Source organism: Rhinoderma darwinii, chromosome 4 (assembly GCF_050947455.1).
Source record: "Rhinoderma darwinii isolate aRhiDar2 chromosome 4, aRhiDar2.hap1, whole genome shotgun sequence".
NCBI lineage: Eukaryota > Metazoa > Chordata > Amphibia > Anura > Rhinodermatidae > Rhinoderma > Rhinoderma darwinii.
In genome coordinates, this window is record NC_134690.1 from 329,041,410 (window position 1) to 329,061,723 (window position 20,314).

The following is a 20,314-nucleotide window of genomic DNA, read 5'->3' on the forward strand; positions in this document are numbered from 1 at the left end:
CATGTATCATGAATCTTGAATCTTAAATCATGAATCTTGAATCATGAATCTTGAATCTTGTATCTTGTATCATGAATCATGTATCATGAATCTTGAATAATGAATCATGAATCTTGAATCTCGAATCATGTATCATGAATCTTGAATCATCTATCATGTATCATGAATCTTGAATCTTGAATCTTGAATCATGTATCATGTGTAATGACAGGGATAGGGAAACAGACAAGTGAGCCCTAATCTACCCGCCACTCAGTCCCTGCCTACTTGCAACGACCCGCCCTAGGCGATGGGGTACAACTGGGCGATGGTCCCTACACTCAATAAGTGCACGACAGACAACAGACAAGGAAACACAGAACAAAGGGAAACGGGGCAGTTGCCCACGGCAACACCGTGAGCAACAAGAGTAGTAAACGAGCCGAGTCAAACCAGGAGAGTACGAGGTGCCAAACGTAGAGCAGGAGAGTAGTGAACAAGCCGAGTCAAACCAGGAGTGTACGAGGTACCAAACGCAGAGCAGAAGAGTAGTCAGTAAGCCAAGGTCAATACGAAGCAGGGTCAAATAGTTCAGAAGCTGCAGCAGGGCCAGGAAACCAACAGAGAAGACTCACAAGCAAGGAGGAACAGGAAAGGCAGGTATAAATAGACAGAGGGCGGGAGCTAGCTCCATCTGGCCAGGCTGTGATAGGCTCTCCCACTCCTAAGCCTGCCATCCTGAGTGGTGGAAGATGGAGTCAGTCTCACAGACATAGAAGCAGGTGCAGACTGATTACCTATGGGCATGGATACAGAAGCTGTGCCTGGCAGATCCTTAACATCATGTATCATGAATCTTGAATCTTGAATCATGTATCATGAATAATGTATCATGAATCATAAATCTTGAATCATGAATCTTGAATCTCGAATCATGTATCATGAATCTTGAATCATCTATCATGTATCATGAATCTTGAATCATGTATCATGATTTGTGAATCTTGAATCATGTATCATGAATCTTGAATCATGTATCATGAATCGTGTATTGTGAATCTTGAATCATCTATCGTGAATCTTGAATCATCTATCATGTATCATGAATCTTGAATCATGTATCATGAATCTCGAATCATGTATCATGAATCTTGAATCATCTATCATGTATCATGAATCTTGAATCATGTATCATGATTTGTGAATCTTGAATCATGTATCATGAATCTTGAATCATGTATCATGAATCGTGTATTGTGAATCTTGAATCATCTATCGTGAATCTTGAATCATCTATCATGTATCATGAATCTTGAATCATGTATCATGAATCGTGTATCGTGAATTTTTAATCATGAATCATGAATCTTGAATCTTGAATTATGTATCATGTATCATGAATCTTGAACCTTGAATCTTGAATCATGTATCATGAATCTTGAATCTTGAATCATGTATCATGAATCTTGAACCTTGAATCTTGAATCATGTATCATGAATCTTGAATCTTGAATCATGTATCATGAATCTTGAATCATGAATCATGAATCTTGAATCTTGAATTATGTATCACAAATCATGAATCTTGAATAATGAATCATGTATCATAAATAATGAATCTTGAATCTTGAATCATGAATCATGTACTATGAATCCTGCTGCATTGCTTCTACTTTATGCTGAAATGTAATTAACGAAACAAAAATGAGTACATGATGTATAGCTGCTTGTTCGGTCTTATTATATGGCTAGAGCTGGACTACTATTTGTGCTGGAAAACACAAACCACATAATGTGACCTTCATACAAATGGGAACCGCAATTGAACGGTTATATTAATGTCACCATTATGGACCATTTTAATGCCATATTTTGGGGTACAGCAGTTAAAACATGATACAACGCTCCACATCTACTACATTGTGATGTTACTAAATGCATTCCCATAGGTTCTAATACTCACATTTATTGTCATGTCTTTACATGCTTATGTTTGATATAACCATGTTAACATAACTCTACTGTTTTCAGATTGGAGCTGCATAAATTACAGCCTTTTCAATGCAACTTGTGCATTACAATAGTTTAATACAAATTGTGCAAGTTGTTTTTCTTTATGTTAGTCAATTTCTTAGAATCTGCTATTTTACATCACTACCACATTAATAATTTTATAGAGTAAGTCTTTATATCCCATGAATCAATTGTAGGGCTTTTATGCAAAACTAACCCTATCCTGACCATTAAAAGGGTGGTCTATTATGGCATATGCACATCATAGAGTGATGTTCCCCACACATTAAGTGCTCATTCAGACGAGCGTGTAACTCATCCGTGTGATGGCCGTTAAAACAACAACCGTTACACGGACGCATGTATTTCAATGGGGCTGTTCACACGGCCGTTGTTTCAATAGAACCTGTGAAGGGTCCGTGGAAAAATAGGACATGTCCTATTTTCTTGCATTTTCACGCATCCCGCATAGACTCTAGTCTAAGAGGGATCCGTGATAAAGCGTCCCGCATGGTTGCTCCTCGGACATGAAAAACGTAAATTTTTCACGTCCGAGGTTGCACACGCTCTTCTGAATGTAGCTTTAGAGGTTCTGGTCATGTGACGCTCACACAGGTTAACACGGCTTTGATAAACTGTACTGTGTGTTGAACATGATCCTGTCAGATGTTCATCCTCTATATGTAAATAAGAGTAAGGTTGCCATTTAATGATATAACCCTAAAGGGATGTAAATTTGGTTTAGTCGAACTATGGGGGGGTCCAGAAGCTGCAGCCACAACACAAGCCTTAAAATGCAGCTGTATTAGCCGTATGTCTTTATGAGCTTTGCTCTTTTGCTCTAGCATGTATTGAAATTTGACATGGCCTGTTTATAAGCTTTCTTACATTAGGAAAATAACATGTTAAACGATTTTTTTTATACTTTTTTATACTACTTTTTTTCACTGTTACAACATTAATTTAACTTTTGACACTTGAATGGTACTGAGCTTTTAAGTAAAAACATCATATCTTTGGCATTTGCGTGTTATCAGAATGTCTATGGATAGAATTGTATCAAACATACCAAACATCTCAATGCAAGTATAAAGTAGTTCATCCAGGGTAGCTGCCTTTCGGAAAGTACTGGATCCCATTGTTGAGTCATCAATGATTCATACTTCTCCAGAATATCACATTTCATGAAGTTGTTCTTAATGTAAGAGTCCTACAAAAATATGACAAAAGATATTTTAAATACAAAAAAACTCAATGAATGCCTAAAAAGTATATGCATTGTGTGCACAATTATTAGGCAAGTGAGTATTTTGACCATATCATAATTTTTATGCATATTTTCTAACTCCAAGCTGTATAAACTTGACTGCTTATTGGATGAAGCATATCAGGTGATGTGTATTTGTGTAATGAGGGAGGCTGTGGCCTAAGGACAATAAGACCCTATATCAAGGTGTGCATTATTATAAGGCAGCTTGTTATCCTTTGGCAAAATGTGATAATAAATGTATTGGTGTATGGACTCAATAGAAAGTCTATGAGCCTGTACTCCAATACATAGGCTTTCCGGAAAAAGCCGAACAGACACGAAGCGGCTGAGCACTCACACGAGCGCTTCAGCTGCTTCATCCTAGCGATTGTTGGGGGTCTCAGTGCTCGGACCCCCACCAGTCCAAACTACTGACATGTCTCTATGACATGTCAGAATTTGCCAAACGTTTAGCTACACTTTAACTGACTCTGAAAAGTCAAAAATTGTTAAAAGTCTTTCAGAGGGATGCAGTACACAAAAAAATGGCAACAGCACACTGCGAACACCAATGTCACCTAAGCCACTAAATATAAATAAATATGCATTACTGCTAAATCTACTTACAATAGGAAGGTTTTTAATGCACATTTTGATCAAGGCGTCCTCCATAGGTGGGGACCTACTCTGCATATACACCCAGAACTGGGACTAAGCCTACATATATCTGGGGATGTTAAGGATGCAGCACTCTTGAAATTGCTAAGATTTTGAGGTGTGATCACAAAACCATCAAACATTTTTTTGCAAATAGTCAATAGGGTCGCAAGAAATGTGTTAACAAAAAACCCTGCAAGTTAACTGCCAAAGATTTGATAAGAATCAAATGTGAAGCGACCAGGAACACATTATCCTCCAGTGCTGTCATATTCCAGAACTGCAACCTCCCTGGAGTGTCCAGAAGTACAAGGTGTTCAGTGCTCAGAGACATGGCCAAGGTAAGGAAGCCTGAAACCCGACCACCACTGAACAAGACCCATAAGGTGAAATGTCAAGACTGGGCCAAGAAATATCTGAAGACAGATTTTTCAAAGGTTTTATTGACTGATGAGATGAGAGTGACTCTTGATGTAGCAGATGGATGGGCCCGTGACTGGATCAGTAACGGGCACAGAGCTCCACTTCGACTCAGACACCAACAAGGTGGAGTACTGCTATGGGCTGGTATTATTAAAGATGACCTAGTTGGAACTTTTCGTGTTGAAGATGGACTAAATATCAACTCCCAAACCTACTGACAGTTTTTAGAAGACACTTTCATCAAGCAGTGGTACAGGAAAAAGTCTGCATCTTTCAAGAAAACCATGATTTTTACGAAGGACCATGCTCCATCGCATGAATCGAAGTACTCCACCAGATGGCTAGCCAGTAAAGGCCTTAATGATGAAATAATGATGATGACATGACCCTCCCCCTCATCTGGCCTAAAGTCTATTGATAACTTGTGGGCACTTCTTAAATGGCAGATTTACGGTGAAGGAAAACAGTACACTTCTCTGAACAGTGTCTGGGAGGCTGTGGTCGCTGCTGCACAAAAAGTTGATCGTCAACAGATTAAGAAACTGACAGACTCCATGGTTGGAAGGCTTATTGAAAAAAAGGGTGGCTCTATTGATCACTGATTTTTTATTTTTTTTTCGTGGAAATGTCATAAATGTTTATTTATAAATTTTGAGTTGTTTGTTTATTATTCTCCCTTTATCCCCTTAAGGATGCAGCCTAGTTTGGGCCTTAAGACTCAGAACCCATTTTTCAAATCTGACATATTTCACTTTATGTGGTAATAACTTCGGAATGCTTAAAACTATCCAAGCGATTCTGGGATTGTTTTCTCATGAGACATTGGGCTTTATGTTACTGGTCAAATCTGGTAGAAATATTCAGTGTTTATTTTTGAAAAATAGCAAAATTTTGAGAAAATTTTAAAAAAATTTACATTTTCTGAATTTAAATGCATCTTCTTGTAAGAAAGAGGGGTTTTTATCACCTAAAATAGTTACATAGTTACATAGTTACATAGTTACATAGTTAGTACGGCTGAAAAAAGACACATGTCCATCAAGTTCAACCAAGGGACGGGAAAAGAGAAGGAAGAATTTCTATACATAGGAGCTAATACTTTTTTGTTCTAGGAAATTATCTAACCCTTTTTTAAAGCCATCTACTGTCCCTGCTGTGACCAGCTCCTGCGGTAGGCTATTGCATAGATTCACAGTTCTCACAGTAAAGAAGGCTTGTCGCCTCTGCAGGTTGAACCTTTTTTTCTCCAGACGGAGGGAGTGCCCCCTTGTTTTTTGAGGGGGTTTTACATGGAACAGGATTTCACCATATTTTTTGTATGTTCCATTAATATATTTATATAAGTTAATCATGTCCCCCCTTAGTCGTCTTTTTTCAAGACTAAATAGGTTTAATTCTTTTAATCTTTCCTCATAACTTAAATTCTACATGCCCCTAATTAGCTTCGTTGCTCTTCTTTGTATTTTTTCCAACTCCAGGGCATCCTTTCTATGAACTGGAGCCCAGAACTGAACTGCATATTCTAGATGAGGCCTCACTAATGCTTTGTAAAGTGGCAATATTACATCCCTGTCCCGTGAGTCCATGCCTCTTTTAATACACGACAATATCCTGCTGGCCTTTGAAGCAGCTGATTGACACTGCATGCTGTTATTTAGTTTATGATTTACAAGTACACCCAGATCCTTCTCAACAAGTGAATCCGCCAGTGTAGCTCCCCCTAGGACATATGATGCATGCAGGTTGTTGGTACCCAGATGCATAACTTTACATTTATCTACATTAAACTTCATCTGCCAAGTGGATGCCCAAACACTTAGTTTGTTTAAATCCGCTTGCAATTCATGAACATCTTCCATAGACTGAACTATATTACATAGCTTGGTGTCATCTGCAAAAATAGAAATAGTGCTATTAATCCCATCCTCTATATCATTAATAAATAAGTTGAATAATAGTGGTCCCAGCACTGAACCCTGGGGTACACCACTTATTACTGGGGACCATTCAGAGTAGGAATCATTGACCACAATTCTCTGGATACGGTCCTTGAGCCAATTCTCAATCCAATTACAAACTATATTTTCTAAACCTATAGTCCTTAATTTACCCATTAGGCGTCTATGGGGGACAGTGTCAAATGCCTTTGCAAAGTCCAAAAACACTAAATCCACAGCGGCCCCTCTGTCTAGGCTTCTGCTTACCTCTTCATAAAAACAGATTAGGTTAGTTTGACAACTTCTGACCTTAGTAAAACCGTGCTGGCTGTCACTTATAATACTATTTTTTGTCACATAATCCTGTATATAGTCCCTCAATAGCCCCTCAAACATTTTCCCCACGATGGATGTTAAGCTTACTGGTCTATAATTACCCGGGGAAGACCTAGAGCCCTTTTTGAAAATAGGCACCACCTTTGCCCTGCGCCAGTCCCTTGGCTATACCAGTCACTAGAGATTCTCTGAATATTATGAAAAGGGGGACAGAAATAACTGAACTAAGCTCTTTAAGAATTCTAGGGTGTAAGTTACTAGTTCACATTTCCCATATGTCTACTATATGTTGTCATCATTTTTTGAACGTTCTTTTATTTTTCTAGGATGTTACAAGGCTTAGAACATAAGCAGCAATTTCTCATATTTTGAATAATTTTTTTTAGGTACCAGTTCAGTTCTGAAGTAGCTTTGAGGGGCCTATATATTATAAACCCCTATTAAACACCCCATTTTAGAAACTAGACCCCTCCAAATAACATTTAGAAAGTTTATTAACCCTTAAGGGGGTTCACAGGAATTGAAAATAAAGTAGAGGTGAAATTTACAAGTTTTTAGAAATATCCCACATGTGGCACTGGTGTGCTAATGGACTGAAGAACGGGTCTCAGAAGCAAAGGAGCACCTAGAGGATTATGAGGCCTCCTTTTTATTAGGCACCATGTCCGGTTTGAAGAGGTCTTGTGATGCCAAAACAGTGGAAACCCCCCAAACGTGACCCTATTTGGCAAACTACACACCTCAAGGAACTTATCGAGGGGTATAGTGGGCATTTAGATCCCACAGGTTTTTTTTCTGCATTTTGTGGATTCAGGCTGTGCAATTAAAAATCAAATTTTTTCAATAAAAGGTACAAATTTTTAATTTTGACAAGGAATAAACGAGAAAAAGCACACCAACATTTGTAAAGCAATTTCTCACGATTATGGCAAGACCCCATATGTGGTCATAAACTGCTGGCTGGACAAACAGCAGAACTCAGAGCTCATGGCAAGAGTGCTATTTGGCATGTAGATTTTGCTGGATTGGTTTCTGGATGCCATGTCAGATTTGCAGAGCTTTTGAGGTACCAGTACAGGGGAAACCGCTTAAAAGTCACCCTATTTTGGAAACTAGACCCCTTGAGGAATTCATTGTAGTTTTCATGGTATGGATACGACTTTTTGATCAGATTTTATTTTATTTTTAAGAGGCGTGGTGATCAAACAACAGCAATTCTACTATTGTTTTTTATTCTATTTTTTTTACAGCGTTCACCGTGCGCTATAAATGACATATTTACTTTATTCTGTGGGTCGATTCGATTACGGCGATACCAGATGTTTATAGTTTTTTTTATGTCTTATGGCGTTTGCACAATAAAAGACTTTTTATAAAAAATCATTTACTTTTTGTGTTGCCATATTCTAAGAGCCAGAACTTTTTTATTTTTGAATCAAGAAAGCCGTATGAGGACTTTTTTTTTGGCGCGTAACAAACTGCAGTTTCAATTAGTACCATTTTTAGATACATGCGACTTTTTGATCTCTTTTTATTAAATTTTTTGGGAGGTGAAGTGATCAAAAAATTGTGATTCTGGTATGGTTTATTATTATTTTCATTTATAGCGCTCACCGCACGGGATAGATGACTAAATACATTTGTAGTTCAGGCCGTTACGGACGCGGCATTACTAATTATGTATAGTTTATTTGTTTATTTATTTATTTTTATTAATAATAAAGGACTGATAAGGGAAAAAGGGGGCTTTTTACTTTTATTACTTTTAAAACTTTTATTTTTACACAGCTTTTTTTTTTTTAAATTTACTTTATTACTTTGTCCCACTAGGGGACTTTAGGGCAGGAGGCCCTGATCACAATTCTAATACACTGCACTACATGCGTAGTGCAGTGTATTAGAGCTGTCAGCTACTCGGTGACAGCAAGCATAGTAATCCTGACTTAGTCAGGACCCACTAGGCTTCCGTAGATGGCATAGCCGGACGCTATTATTAGGCGTCAGGTTGCCATAGCAACCATCGCCGCCCGCTATCGTGTAGCGGGCCGTCGATGGTAGTTTAACCCCTAATAAGAAGTCGCGATCACTATTGAACGTGGCTTCTAAGGCGTTAATCAGCAGGGACACAACGATCGGTCCCCACTGAAGGAGCTGCGGCAACTGCTGTATGAGACAGCAGCTGTCACAGCTCCTGTATGTGTCGGCAGGACGGCTGAATTGGCTGTTCCTCCCGCGACGTACTATTCCGTCACTGAGCGCGAACGATGCACTTAGTACGACAGAATAGTATGTCGCTGAGTGCGAAGGGGTTAACAGATGAAAATAAACTAGTTAGATGGGAACATTTTCCTTTTTCATTTAGTTACATAATAATTCTGCACACTAACAGTTGCTCAATAATTGTGCCCACATCGTTATTTTCCTGAGAAAGCAAAAACCTCACTTATTTTCACACTCCATGGTAGCTGGTCTGTGTTTTCTCACCACCCCCTCTTTCCTGCAGCATCCACCTCCCTCGGCACACCTGTGTAAGACATCCTAATCTCCCTGACATTTTGGTTGCTATTGTTTCTACTATTATAGTTGCAGCAGTAAGGTATGGATGTTGTTTTTTTCTCCTGCTTTGTGGATTATCGGTGAGCAGGAGGAAGAAGTGGATGAGGGTTTTGTGATAGGAATTTCACTCTGTTTCAACCTTTTAGTGCATATTTATACCTACATCCAGTCTCTAGGGTGGCTCGTAAATTAGGAGAAATCCCATATTCTTCCCTCGCAGACAAAACAGTTTCTCGATTTCATCTTGGACACCAACTTGATGGTGATATCTCTTCCTCCGGACAGACTGAGAAAGATCCAGGTTGCTGCCAAAGATCTCAGTTAGCCCAAACGGGTATCTGTCTGTGTCATGATAAAGGTCTTAGGCCTTATGACAGCAGCCAGTGACGGAATAGAATGCACAAAGTGGCACATGCGTCCCTTGCAACAGGAAATTTTGTCTGTATGGGATCAAGACTTATCATCTCTAGACAAACTGGTCATCGTCACCAGATATACAAGAGATTCCCTGAGGTTTTGGTGCCGCTTGAACGAAGGCAGGTCCTTTGCTCCCCTAGTATGGGTCAATATTTCGACCGACGCATCCCTCACAGGATGTGGGGCTCACATGCAAGGTCAAATGGCGAAAGGGTCCTGGTTTGCAACAAAGACACTTGTCCTCGAATCCCAGATAGTTGAGATACACTTTCACCATGTCATCCGAGGAGAGCAATTTGGATAATGTCTGACAATGTCACGACAGTCTCCTATATAAACAACCAGGGATGGACACTATCCATAGCCCTTCTTGTAGAAGTGGAACCGATCATGATTTGGGTGGAGATCCACATGCGGCAACTCTTGGCAGTCCATATCAAAGGGACCAACAGCACCATAACGGACAGATTGAGTCGTGATCTTCCTTTACCGGGAGAGTCGTCTCTGGATCCAATGATGTTCAAGAGGATCACAGCACACTGGGGTCAGCCTCAAGTGGAACTAATGGGCACAGGGCACAATGCAAAGGTGACTCGATTTAGTTCCCTATTCAGGAACGACAAACCATGGCTTCTGGATGCCCTCTCCATACCTTGCAGTTTTCACCTTGCTTATGTATTTCCACCAGTCCCTATGGTCTTGCAGAAGATCAGATGGGAGCAAGTCTCGGTGATTACCATTTGCCCCTACTGGCCGAAGAGAGCCTGGTTTGCTCAATTGATGACCATGAGCACGGGAGTCTTCTGGAGACTACCCCTGATTCTGCACCTGGTGACACAGGATGGCCAAAATTGTCCACACCTCGATCATCTCCCTCTGACGGCATGTATGTTGACCACTCCCTTTTGAGGGGATCCGGCTTGTCCGATGCGGTCATTAATACCCACCTACAGCCCACCTACGCAACAAGACCTATTTAAGGATTAAGATAGCTTTTGTCAGGTGGTGCAGAAACAAACAGTTCTCTTCAGAGCATCCGAGATATCCTGAGTTTTCTGCTAAATGGATTTGACAGGGGCCTTAAACCTGCCATGATCGCCATGCAGATTTCTGCCTTGTCAGCAGTTTCTGGGGAAGAAACTGTCAAGTGAACTCTTAATACAAAGGTTTGTCAAGAAAATCAGGTCTACCATTTCTGATCCAGTCCCAAAATGGGATCTTTCTCTTGTCTTGGACAGGCTCTGCTATCCCCCCTTTGAACCCTTGCAGAACATTGACCTGAAGCATCTAGCTTTCAAAGTCTGTTTCCTGGTGGCTATAATGTCAGCGAAACGTGTTAGTGAGATCCAGGCATTGGGCACTGTTGACCCTTATCTCATTTTTCTTCAAGACCGAATCTTGCTCAGAACCCTACCTAATTTCATCCCTAAAGAAGGTGCCTCCACTGCAGAATATTAACTGGCAGATTGAACTGACCGTCTTTTACCTATATCCCTCCTCAGAGTAAGAGAAAAACTCCATTCCTTGGATGTCGGTAGGGCTTTGGAAGTCTATCTGAATTGCACTGAAGTGTTTAGGAGGTCAGATCATCTTTTTATCTCCTTCCATAGCAGAAGTAGAGGCCAGAAGGTCTCTAGGGCAACCCTGTCCAGATGGATAAGGGAAGCGATTACCCTCTGCTACAACCAAGCAGGTCTTCAGGCCGCACGACCTATTAGAGCCCATTCAACACGAGCAATTGCAACGTCTTGAGCTGAAAGAAACCGTGTTTCCGATTGTATTTCAATCAAATACTACATTTCAAAATCCACTATTCATCCTGGCTTTAGGGTGGCAAATAAAGTGTAATTTCTACTCACCGGAAATTCCCTTTCCTTTAGTCCAAGCAGCAGCACCAATGGGTATTTTATCCTCCTGGAAAATAGGACAGACAGTATCAATTAACTAATTATTTAATTAGGCACCCTATATAGGATATCTGCTAGTTAGCCATATTGTGTACTACCAAGTAATTACAAAAAAACCTCGAAGCTTGCTGAGCAAAGCATAACAACCTTTATTGGGCGGGAAAGCAGTGCTGCTGCTTGGACTAAAGGAAAGAGAATTTACGGTGAGTAGAAATTACATTCCTTAACGTCCATAGCGGCAGCACCAATGGGAATTTTGCAATTTATGCCGTCAGAGGGAGATGATCGAGGTGTGGACAATTTTGGCCGTCCTGTGTCACCAGGTGCAGAATCAGGGGTAGTCTCCAGAAGACTCCCGTGCTCATGGTCATCAATTGAGCAAACCAGGCTCTCTTCGGCCAGTAGGGGCAAATGGTAATCACCGAGACTTGCTCCCATCTGATCTTCTGCAAGACCTTTGGGATCATAGGGAGTGGTGGAAATACATAAGCAAGTACATGACGGCCCCATGGAGTACAACTCATACGTTTGTAAATCATTACAGACTAGACATCAGAAGAACTGGGGAAGCAGCCTTTGGTCGAGTGATGTTAGAGTCCGTGGTTAATAGAAACCCACGCTAAATTGATAAATTGCAAAATTCCCATTGGTGCTGCCGCTATGGACGTTAAGGAATGTAATTTCTACTCACCGTAAATTCTCTTTCCTTTAGTCCAAGCAGCAGCACTGCTTTCCCGCCCAATAGAGGTTGTTATGCTTTGCTCAGCAAGCTTCGAGGTTTTTTTGTAATTACTTGGTAGTACACAATATGGCTAACTAGCAGATATCCTATATAGGGTGCCTAATTAAATAATTAGTTAATTGATACTGTCTGTCCTATTTTCCAGGAGGATAAAATACCCATTGGTGCTGCTGCTTGGACTAAAGGAAAGGGAATTTCCGGTGAGTAGAAATTACACTTTATTTGCCACTCTAAAGCCAGGATGAATAGTGGATTTTGAAATGTAGTATTTGATTGAAATATTTATACAGCACTAAGAATTTACTGTTGGGCATATTCCAATCACCAAGGGTTCTTTTACATGGGCCAATAGATTGTGGATCGGCGCTGGTGTTTTCCTTTCACAAGAAGCAATGATTGGTTAAGTATGGGGGAAAGCAATCGTTACTATGATCGCTCGTCCCCATACATATCCATCATGACCGCAGCACATCTCTGTTTACACATGGAGATGTCCTACTGACAAAAATAATATTTAGTGCTACATATAAGATGCGATCAGTCTATGAACGAGTGTTTGTTTGTTCATCGGCTGATTGTTACCCTGTTTCCACAGGGCAATGATGGGAAACAAGCGTTCATATGAACGATCAATGGCCCGTGTAAAAGGGCCTTAGCTCTGCCTTTAGGGTTGGATTCTGAGCAACTTCATCTCCCGCTTGCCTTTGAAAACAACTTATAAACTAATCACACAATGCTAACAATGCTATTCTAGGTTGTCTTTGTAAAAGTTTGCACCAATTCTGGTAATCCAGTATTAAGACAGTTCCTGCCATCCACCGCAGCTGTGATCCCTGAGAACTATTCGTATTGGTCAAATATTGTCAGGTATTGTATTGCACAGTTTTAAAAGGGCCTTTGGATATCCTTATCATAAACCAGAAAATCTCTATAATATAATTTGTTTATTCTGGGAAAATAATTTAGTTAAAAATCTCTACATTCCTCAAACAAGGAACACAATGAAGCCCTGTATCAGTCCTTGTCTGTTATCAAAGCTGAAAAAAGTGTCAGATTAGTCAAAGTATATAAAAAAAAAATGTTTTAAAGACTTTTGGTGATAATTGTTGAGTCTTTGGTACCAAAAAAAGATTGGTTCTGACATATAGAAATATGCGCAATTGGTTAGAATACTTATTGGTCATGCTTTAAAAATTTTCTCTATCAATAGCTGTAAACACTACAATGATTTGCTTTTCCATTGTCCAAGAAGAATACATTTGGTACAATGCAAACCTACAATATTTTACACAATAGAAACAATTTTCAATGGAAAAAATTGGTCAAGGTAGAGGTATGGAAAGTATCTCCTTCCTAACAAGTGTTCTGGTTTGCACAGGAAATAATAATTTTAGTAAGGCTATGTTCACACATCATTTCCACATATGTCAAATATGGTGAAAGTATCCATAGGGCCCCATTTACCCGAAATACGTTTAGGGGGTATGTGCTGGCATACTTTTTTTTAACTGTAGTTGAGCACACTTTTCAGTGCAGAGTGATCCTGCAAAGAAACATATACCACTAGGTATGTGTTTCTTTTGCATGGGACGCTATAAGAGATGTATGCCCGTGTATGGTATACAGTGGCATACATCAGGGCTTTACATTAGATGCTGGGAGATTTGCCTAGTGTATACATTGAACGTAAAGCCGAAATGCAATGTTAACATGTAATGACAATCACCATAACAAGACTAGAGAACACTTGTTTAGGGATCTTGGACCACTTCCTCATGCAGATACATTTCCTTAATGGTTTGATGTCATCGCTTGTGGACTGACTACCCTCTTCAATACACACCCCAAGTTTTCAAATAGATTTGAGTATGGAGATTGAGGCTATTACAAAACTTTGTGATTGGAGTAAAATCTCTGGGAATTTAGTGGAATTCTTAAGACTGCCAAAGCCCATAGACCACTAGCAACACAATAGTCCCAAAGCATCAATGATCCACCACCATACTTGACAGTGGGTATTTTGGGTGATTATGTTCAAGAATAAACAAATTCTCTTTTTATTTAGTCATTAACTTTAGTAATTATTTGCTCATTTACAGTAAGGACACAGACCTATTACTAGCTTATAAAAAGGATATTCAGAGGTACTTTCCCAAATTTTCAAAACAATACCTGACAAATTTTGACCAATAAGTATGGCTCTCAGGGATTACAGCTGAGGTGGATGGCAGGAACTGTCTTAATACTGGTTTACCAGAATTGGTGCAAATTTTAACAATATTTTTGTATTGTTAACATCGTGGGATTATGTTATAATTGGTTTTCAAAGGTAAGGGAGAGAAGCAGCCACTCAGAATCCAACCCTAAAAGCAGAGTTTGTGACTTAAATATGCAGGTTCTTTTTTTGAAAAATTTGACAATCGTTTTCAATATACATGATTAAAAAAGTTCAATTTGTGTTTCATGTAACCACAGCACATGACTCTGTTTGCAGTTCCAATTACATTTGGCAAAGTTGAGGTGCTGCATTCTGTGGTAAGAAATGCTTCATTTGTAGAATTGCTCTAAAAACCTTCTGGTCATGGGGTGACTCCTGACAGTGGATTTTGAAATTTGAAAACCCCAAGATTCAACTAAACTGTGCAGATTTAAAAATGTATACTTTGGATTTGTCTTTCCTCTACTCCTCCTCACTCATGTTGGAGCGGTATGGTTGTCCTCGTCCTGGCACATTTCAACTATTATATGCTTTTCAAGGTTGTTTATCTGAAAAGAGTCCACAACCTTCTCTCTCATTCGCGTTGAAAACTTTTCATTTTACCCATGTTGATATATGGCAAAGGGATTATACATGTTCCAACCTCATACTTATACCCCAGGAAAACAAGAAATGATAGTCAACACCAGGGCTGGCCTTAGGATAGATGGCGCCTCGTGTGAAATGATCTTTCGGCGACCCACCCCCATCATTAAAAAAAAATTCCCCCTTACAGTATAATAATAATATTTAATAATATAATATATTACAACCCAGTCAAGGACACAGCATTTTGTTCTCCAATTGTGCCCACAGTATTATTCCCCCTGTAGTACCCCTACACAGTATAATGTCCACTTAGTAGCCCCCACACAGTATAGTGCCCCCTGTAGATTTTGCGATAGAGCCTCCCTGAAGACAGTGCCATAATCCTCCACCTCCCCCTTGTAGACAGTGCCATACAGTCCCCCACCTCCCCCTTGTAGACAGTGCCCCCAAACAAAAACAAAAATTGTACTCACCTAGGCCCCGTTCCCACGACGAACTGAGCTGCTCCACGATGGGATCCTTGGGGATCCTTGTGTAGGCCGGCGTGATCCTGTAGCCTAGTACAGAGTTTCCCAACCTTTTCGGACTCGAGGCAGCACTGGAAAAATAAAATTTCCTCAGGGCGCCCCTACCAAAAATAGTTTTGAGAAAGACAGAAAATGGCTAAAAACCAGCACTACACACAAAAAAATCTGCCTCAAAATTCCTTCAGGAATTGACAGCGTTGTTTGACCTTTTTTTTTGCGTTTTTCCTTAAGCCGTTGAAGCTAATGCAAAAGACGCAGGCAAAAAAAGCTCCAAACGGGCACCGCAGGTATTTTCTGCCTCCTATTAATTTAAATTGGAGGTCAGAGGCGGAAACCACTTGAAGACCATCAGCCCGCCACTCACAGTAAAATGACCCTCAGCCCCCACTCACAGATTCCCACTGTAGGTAGCGCCACACAGCCCCTTGTAGGTAGCGCCACAAAGCCCCTTGTAGGTAACACCACACAGCCCCTTGTAGGTAGTGCCACACAGCCCCCTTGTAGGTAGCGCCACACAGCCCCCTGGTAGGTAGCACCACACAGCCCCCTTGTATGTAGCGCCACACAGCCCCTTGTAGATAGAGCCACATAGCCCCCCTTGTAGATAGCGCCACACAGCCCCCTTGTAGAGAGCGCCACACACCCCCCTTGTAGATAGCACCACACCGTCCCCTTGTAGATAGTGCCACACAGCCCCCTTGTAGATAGCGCCACACAGGTCCCTGTAGAGAGCGCCACACAGCCCCCAGTAGAAAGTGCCACACAGCCCCCTGGTAGGTAGCGCCACACAGCCCGCTTGTCGGTAGTGCCACATAGCCCTCAGCCCTCTTGTAGGTAGTGCCACACAGCCCACAGCCCCCTTGTAGGTAGTGCCACACAGCCCACAGCCCCCTTGTAGATAGCATCCCCTCTTCCTGTAGATAACACCACTGTAGCTCCCTGAAGGAGTGGAATCCTCGTGTGGCCGGGATTCCACTCCTGGAGCGCTCCGCTTGATGTCTCTCTCCATATATGGACAGTGAGATCAGGGGAAACTCCTGAAGCGGAATCCCCGTCCACAGCGTTGCCGATGCTGTGACCGGGGATTCCACTCCAGGAGAAGCTCCTGTCATCTGTGGTCCATTTATGGACAGTGACATCATTGGCTTCTCCTGGAGTGGAATCCCTGGTCACAGCGTCTGCAATGCTGTGGATGGGGATTCCGCTTCAGGAGTTTCCCCTGATTTCACTGTCCATATATGGACAGAGACATCAAGCGGAGCGCTCCAGGAGCGGAATCCCCGGCCATACGGGGATTCAGCTCCTTCAAGGAGCTACAGTGGCGCTAGTAGATAGTAGAGCAGGGAGATACCTCCCTGCTCTGCTATAGTGCCGTCGCTACCGCTGTAGCAGCTGCAGCGACTGCTAGCGGCGCCACCGCCCTCATGCCCGGTGTCGCCGCTAGCAGCCGCTATGGCTGCTACAGCGGTAGCGACGGCACTGAGTAAAAAAGCGCCGGGCGGAAAGGTGACTGCTGAGGCCCGGGCCCTTCTGAAACAAGCAGGGGAAGGGAGCCAGCGCAGCGCCCCCTTCCACCTGCTGGAGTGATGCGCCCTTGTGCGAAAGCACAGGTCGCACACCCCTAAGGCCGGCCCTGGTCAACACCAGTTCCTAGAAAATAATAAAACAACAGTCTTGAAGGAATCATATCTGTTAGGCTTTGTTCACATCTGTGCTGCAAGCTTTGTTCGGAGCCTCCATTACAGATTCTGTCATATTTGATGGGAAAAATAGTGAATTCAGAACTAATTTTCCTGTCTAAGCAGCAGACACCACGACAAACCCATTAGTAAATGGAAGCGAAGATGCAGATATGAACTGTACCTTATATAACTGGTAAGGCTAAGTTCACACATTGGCAATTTTTTTTTTGTGGGTTTTCACTACAGATTTTACCATTTGCAATTCAGAAGGGGAGATCCGCGTCAAATCCGCAACAAAATCCAAGACAAATCTGCAACAAATCCGCGATGTGTGAACTCAGCCTAAGTATTTTGAATCATAGCAGAAACTGAAGAATTTGTAAAATGGATTTGGATCTTGATTGAAATAAAGTTGGAATATTACTTCATTTTAACGAAACCAGCGCTGTTTCGTTAAAATGAAGTAATATTCCAACTTTATTTCAATCAAGATTAAAATCTATTTTACATTGTGCCATGACTAAGGACAGGTGATCTGTTGGAAACATGTAAGCTTACTGCTAAGACAACCACCCTTACTCCTGGTGGATTTTACTCTTGTCTGAAATAAAGTTGGAATATTACTTCCTTTTAACGAAACAGCGCTGGATCAAATTCTTCCATTTCTGATGTGTTTGTACCATGTGCCGGCCCGTGGATCCGCGCGCAGTCCAAATCTGGACATACATATTGGTGAGCTGGGGGAATCCTACTATATTTTCTTATTTTGAATCATCATATGCATTGTATGATTGTTTTTGCCCAGTTTCTTTAGGAATGTCAATAATTATATAGTTATGTATATATAAAATATATTAAAAAACGTGTAACTTGATTTTAAATTTATCATCCCTACTACATCTTGTGCACTTTGTGACTCATATCTAAAACCCTACTTTGGTGTACCTGTGTTGTCAATTTAGTTGACCGGAATAGGTTTGAAGTGCCAGATCAGTCGCACGGCAAACACAAATGGCATCTGACGGACCCCATTGGCCTATAACGGGGTCGGTCAGGTCCCGTCATGGTGTCCGTCTTTTATGGGAAGAATAGTGATACATGCTGTGTTATTCTTCCTGTAAAATATGAGGCCATTTTAAACGGAGTCTTATGACAATGCCTTTGACGCAGATAAGGACAGGGCCTAAGATAGGTTTTCAACACGTTCAGTCTTTATGTTTGGCGGGACAGTTTCAAATGCCAAATGTATAGCCATATGTATGCCACTGTATGGCTATACAGTGGCATATATCAGTCATTGACTGCAAAAAAAAAAAAATATATATATATATAGCATTGTACACTTTTTTGCACTCAGTTCTGGTGAAAAGAGCTGTCACCTTTTCGATACAATTAGGGCTGCAGAATCCCGATGTATCCCTGCCAAACGTCTGAATAAAGGATACCCTTTGAAAATATTTGCCTACTGAAGTCTATGGGCATGTCTGTGCACATTTTAGGGTACCTACAGTACACCACCAGTGGTGTAACGATTGTGGTCACAGGGGTTGTGGGGCAACGGGACCCATAGGGGTAGGATCCCCTCAGGGTGCCACATCAGGCCCCGGAAAAGGTATGCCTCATGGCGCACACAAGGTCCTGATGCCGGGCAGCATCAGGATGTTGTATGAAAAGCAGCACACAACGAATATGTGTGCTGCTTTGCATATAACATCCTGGCACTGACTGGCATCTGGACCTTGTATTCTCTGGGAGCCCTCTACGGAGAAAAGAAGAGGTGAGTAAATTATTATTATTTTTTTGTTCATTAAGGGGGTTATGTTAGATGGCAGGGTATGGGACCTGGCACGAGGCCCAGCTCCATCTAGTTATGCCCTTGTACACCACAAACATGCTTAAAATTAATAAAAAAAATAGAAAAATGGAAGAAATTTTGTAAAAATTAAAATTTTTCCCTATTTTTAACTGCAATATGTCACATATGTACACACATACTGTACAATTTTTTTCATTAAATATATATTTCCATCTCTTTACTCTATTTTGGCAGCACTTTTGAAAAAATAAAATAAATTTTCAGCAATTTAGAGTACTTACAAATGGAATAATAATTTTATAAATTTTGAAGTACATTTTGTTTTCCTGCACCAAGCCAGGTTTTCAGAGGCTCATAGGTCTCAGAGTGATGGAAACCCCCACAAATGACCCCATTTAGAAAACTAGACCCCTTAAGGTATTTATCTAGGGGTATAGTAAGTATTTTGACCCCACAGTTTTTTGCTAAATTTAATACATAGCAGGTGATAAAACAAAAATTTCACTTTTTTTCATAAAAGTGTCAGTTTGAAGACCGATTTCTTTGTAAAGAAACCATGAGAATGAAGACACACACCACAAAATCTATCACCCTTTTTCTCCTGTTTTCAAAAATACCCACATTGTGGCCCTAATGCGCTGCTTGGACACACGGCAGGGCCCAAAAGGAAGGGAGCACCCGGAGGCTTTCAGGACTCATATTTTGCTTGAAATGTTTTAGGCCCCAGTGTACATTTGGAGAGGCTTTGAGCTGCCGGAACGATAGAAACTCCCCATAAACGACCCCATTTATAAAACTAGACCCCTTAAGGTATTTATCTAGGGGTATAGTTAGCATTTTGACCACACAGGTTTTTCGCTAAATATATTGGAATTAGTCTGTAAAAATTAAAATGTACTTTTTTTCTGAAACAACATAGAAATTTTTAATATTTACAAGGAATAACGAAGAAAATGCACCCCAACATTTGTAAAGCAATGTCTCCCGATTACGCCAATACCCCATGTGTGGTAATAAACTGCTGTTTGGACCCACAGCAGGGCTCAGAAGGGAAGGAGCGCCATTTGGATTTCTGATTTTGCTGGAATGGTTTTCGGTGCCATGTTGCATTTACAATGCACTGGAGGGACCACAACAGTGGAAACCCACCAAAAGTGACCCCGTTTTGGAAAAACCTTGAAGGAATTTTTCTAGGGGTATAGTGAGCATTTAAACCCCACGGGTCTTTTGCAGAGTTTATTAGAATTAGGGCGCGAAAATTAATATC

The 20,314-nt window shown here is 41.0% G+C and overlaps 1 protein-coding gene across 1 annotated transcript in view; it reads right to left on the minus strand.

Annotated features, from left to right (window-relative positions):
- The window catches only part of RASGRP3 (RAS guanyl releasing protein 3), a 106,064-nt gene that overhangs the window by 60,764 nt on the left and 24,986 nt on the right, over positions 1 to 20,314 (minus strand). The window contains exon 2 of the mRNA XM_075864434.1: positions 3,062 to 3,202. Within this exon, the coding sequence (XP_075720549.1) occupies positions 3,062 to 3,131 (70 nt within the window). The 5' untranslated portion in view covers positions 3,132 to 3,202. The remainder of the gene's footprint in view (positions 1 to 3,061; positions 3,203 to 20,314) is intronic.